Source organism: Branchiostoma floridae, chromosome 11, assembly GCF_000003815.2.
Source record: "Branchiostoma floridae strain S238N-H82 chromosome 11, Bfl_VNyyK, whole genome shotgun sequence".
In the NCBI taxonomy this organism is placed as follows: Eukaryota; Metazoa; Chordata; class Leptocardii; order Amphioxiformes; family Branchiostomatidae; genus Branchiostoma; species Branchiostoma floridae.
In genome coordinates this window covers 14460071-14461943 of record NC_049989.1, presented here as the reverse complement: position 1 = coordinate 14461943, position 1873 = coordinate 14460071, and the positions used below count along the sequence as shown (strand labels likewise).

The 1873-nt window shown below is 46.7% G+C and overlaps 1 protein-coding gene across 1 annotated transcript in view; it reads right to left on the bottom strand.

Annotated features, from left to right (window-relative positions):
• Window positions 1–196: 196 nt before the first annotated feature.
• LOC118426238 overlaps window positions 197–1873 on the bottom strand; it is a 2179-nt gene continuing 502 nt past the window's right edge. Inside the window, exons 2-3 of the mRNA XM_035835508.1 lie at window positions 1023–1869; window positions 197–561 (exon numbers count right to left, since the gene is read on the bottom strand). Coding sequence (XP_035691401.1) covers window positions 197–561; window positions 1023–1869 — 1212 coding nt within the window. The remainder of the gene's footprint in view (window positions 562–1022; window positions 1870–1873) is intronic.

Genomic DNA, 1873 nt, shown 5'->3' with positions numbered 1-1873 from the left:
GGTAATCCCTTTTTTGATGTCATTTATATATATCAAGAATAATAATGGGCCTAATACAGTGCCCTGAGGCACGCCAGACCTTACCTTAACGGGTTTGGACTTATCTCCATCCACCACAACTTGCTGATAACGGTCAGTCAACCAGTTCTTTATCCACTGAAGTGTTTTACCTCTTATACCATAATAATCTAGCTTCTTAAGTAACCGCATATGAGGAACACTGGTGGTCAGTTTTCCCTGCTCCTAATCCCAGTCTGCCTTGGGCCACCACTCCCACTATGTCGCGATGTCTAAGACTACTCTTGGCCTCTTGTACTGCCTTTGCCACAGACCACTTCCGTCCTGACCTCAGTTCCACGCCTGCCTGACTGACCTTTTCATCTTTACTCCCCTCCAAGGTCATCAGGGCCCTTGTCTTGCACACCTTGAACTCTTCCACTACTGAGGTGAACGGTAACTGCAGTCTCGCCGTTCTGCTGTATAGGCCTAGTCTGGTAAAGCTTGGTGGGAGCCCCAGCCACTTCCGGAGATGTCTGCTAATCTTCCTCTCGACTTCTTCCACTGTGGTAAGGGACATATCATACATTGTCATTGGCCATGTTATTCTGGGCAGCAGACCGTACTGGTAACACCAGACCTTGAATTTCCTGGTAGTTTGCTTTCTTCTATTGCCTTCAGCCCTTGGTTAACTTGCTGTCTGAATTCCTTTATGTTGTTCTGGTCTCCTAGTGATTTGTCAAACTTCTTACCAAGGCTTTTTATCGGTTGTTCGGTTACTGAAGGTATTCTTTCTCCTTGAATTTCCAACTGGATCGTATTAGTCAATCTTCCCTTCCTCAGTACCAATCTTCTACACTTTCTTGCTTTAAACTTCATTCTTGCCCAGGTTGCGGCCTCCTCCAAACTCTTGAGCATCCACCTAGAACTCAGCACACTCTCAGTTGTGATTGTAAGGTCGTCCATAAAAGCCTTTAATGGAGGCTGTCTGACTCCCGAACTTGTTTTTGGGCCTCTACTCTGACGCATAGCTGGCTTCATGACAAGGTTCATCGCTGCTACGAAGAGTATCACTGAGATTGTGCATCCGGTTATAATCCCCCTCTGTAGGCTCTGCCAAGCTGTAGTGTTCCCATTGACTGTGAATCTTATCTGTAGACCGTCCAGGTACTGGCTTATCACTCTACATGCCTGCTGTGGAACATGACATTTGTTTAGGGCCATCTTGATCAATTGGTGAGGAACTGAGCCGTATGCATTTTCTAAGTCCAACCAGACTACTGAGAGGTCTTTCTTCTCTGTTTTTGCTTCTTGGATCAGTTGTGTCAGAATACTGGTGTGCTCGAGGCAGCCAGAAAACCCTGGTACCCCTCCTTTCTGTACCGATGTGTCTATATAGTTGTTCCTCAGCATAAAGTGCAAGAGTCTCTTAGCCAAGATCGCAAAATAAATCTTGCACTCCACTGATAACAGGGAGATTGTTCTGAACTGGTCGATCTTCAGCGAGTTCTCTTGTTTGGGGCAAAACACCCCCTCAGCTTTCTTCCAGGATTCGGGTATTTTCTCTTTCCGCCAGAGTACCTTAAGTAGCTTCCAGAGTCTCCTCACTAATTTGGGGCACTTCTTGTAGACTTTGTAAGTTATTCCGCTAGGGCCGGGTGCTGATCCCGCTCTTGCCTTCTGTACGACCTCCTTTACCTCAGACAGCTTTATTTCACTACAATCCATCGGGTAAACTGGAGCTGGTTCTTCCATTCCTTCTATGTCTTCTATGGGACTGTCTCGGTGCTGGTCCCCATGTGTTGCTCTCAGATGAATCTCTACCTCCTCCACACTGGCCGTAAGTTTTCCGCTGGTTTTTGCACCCAACATCTGC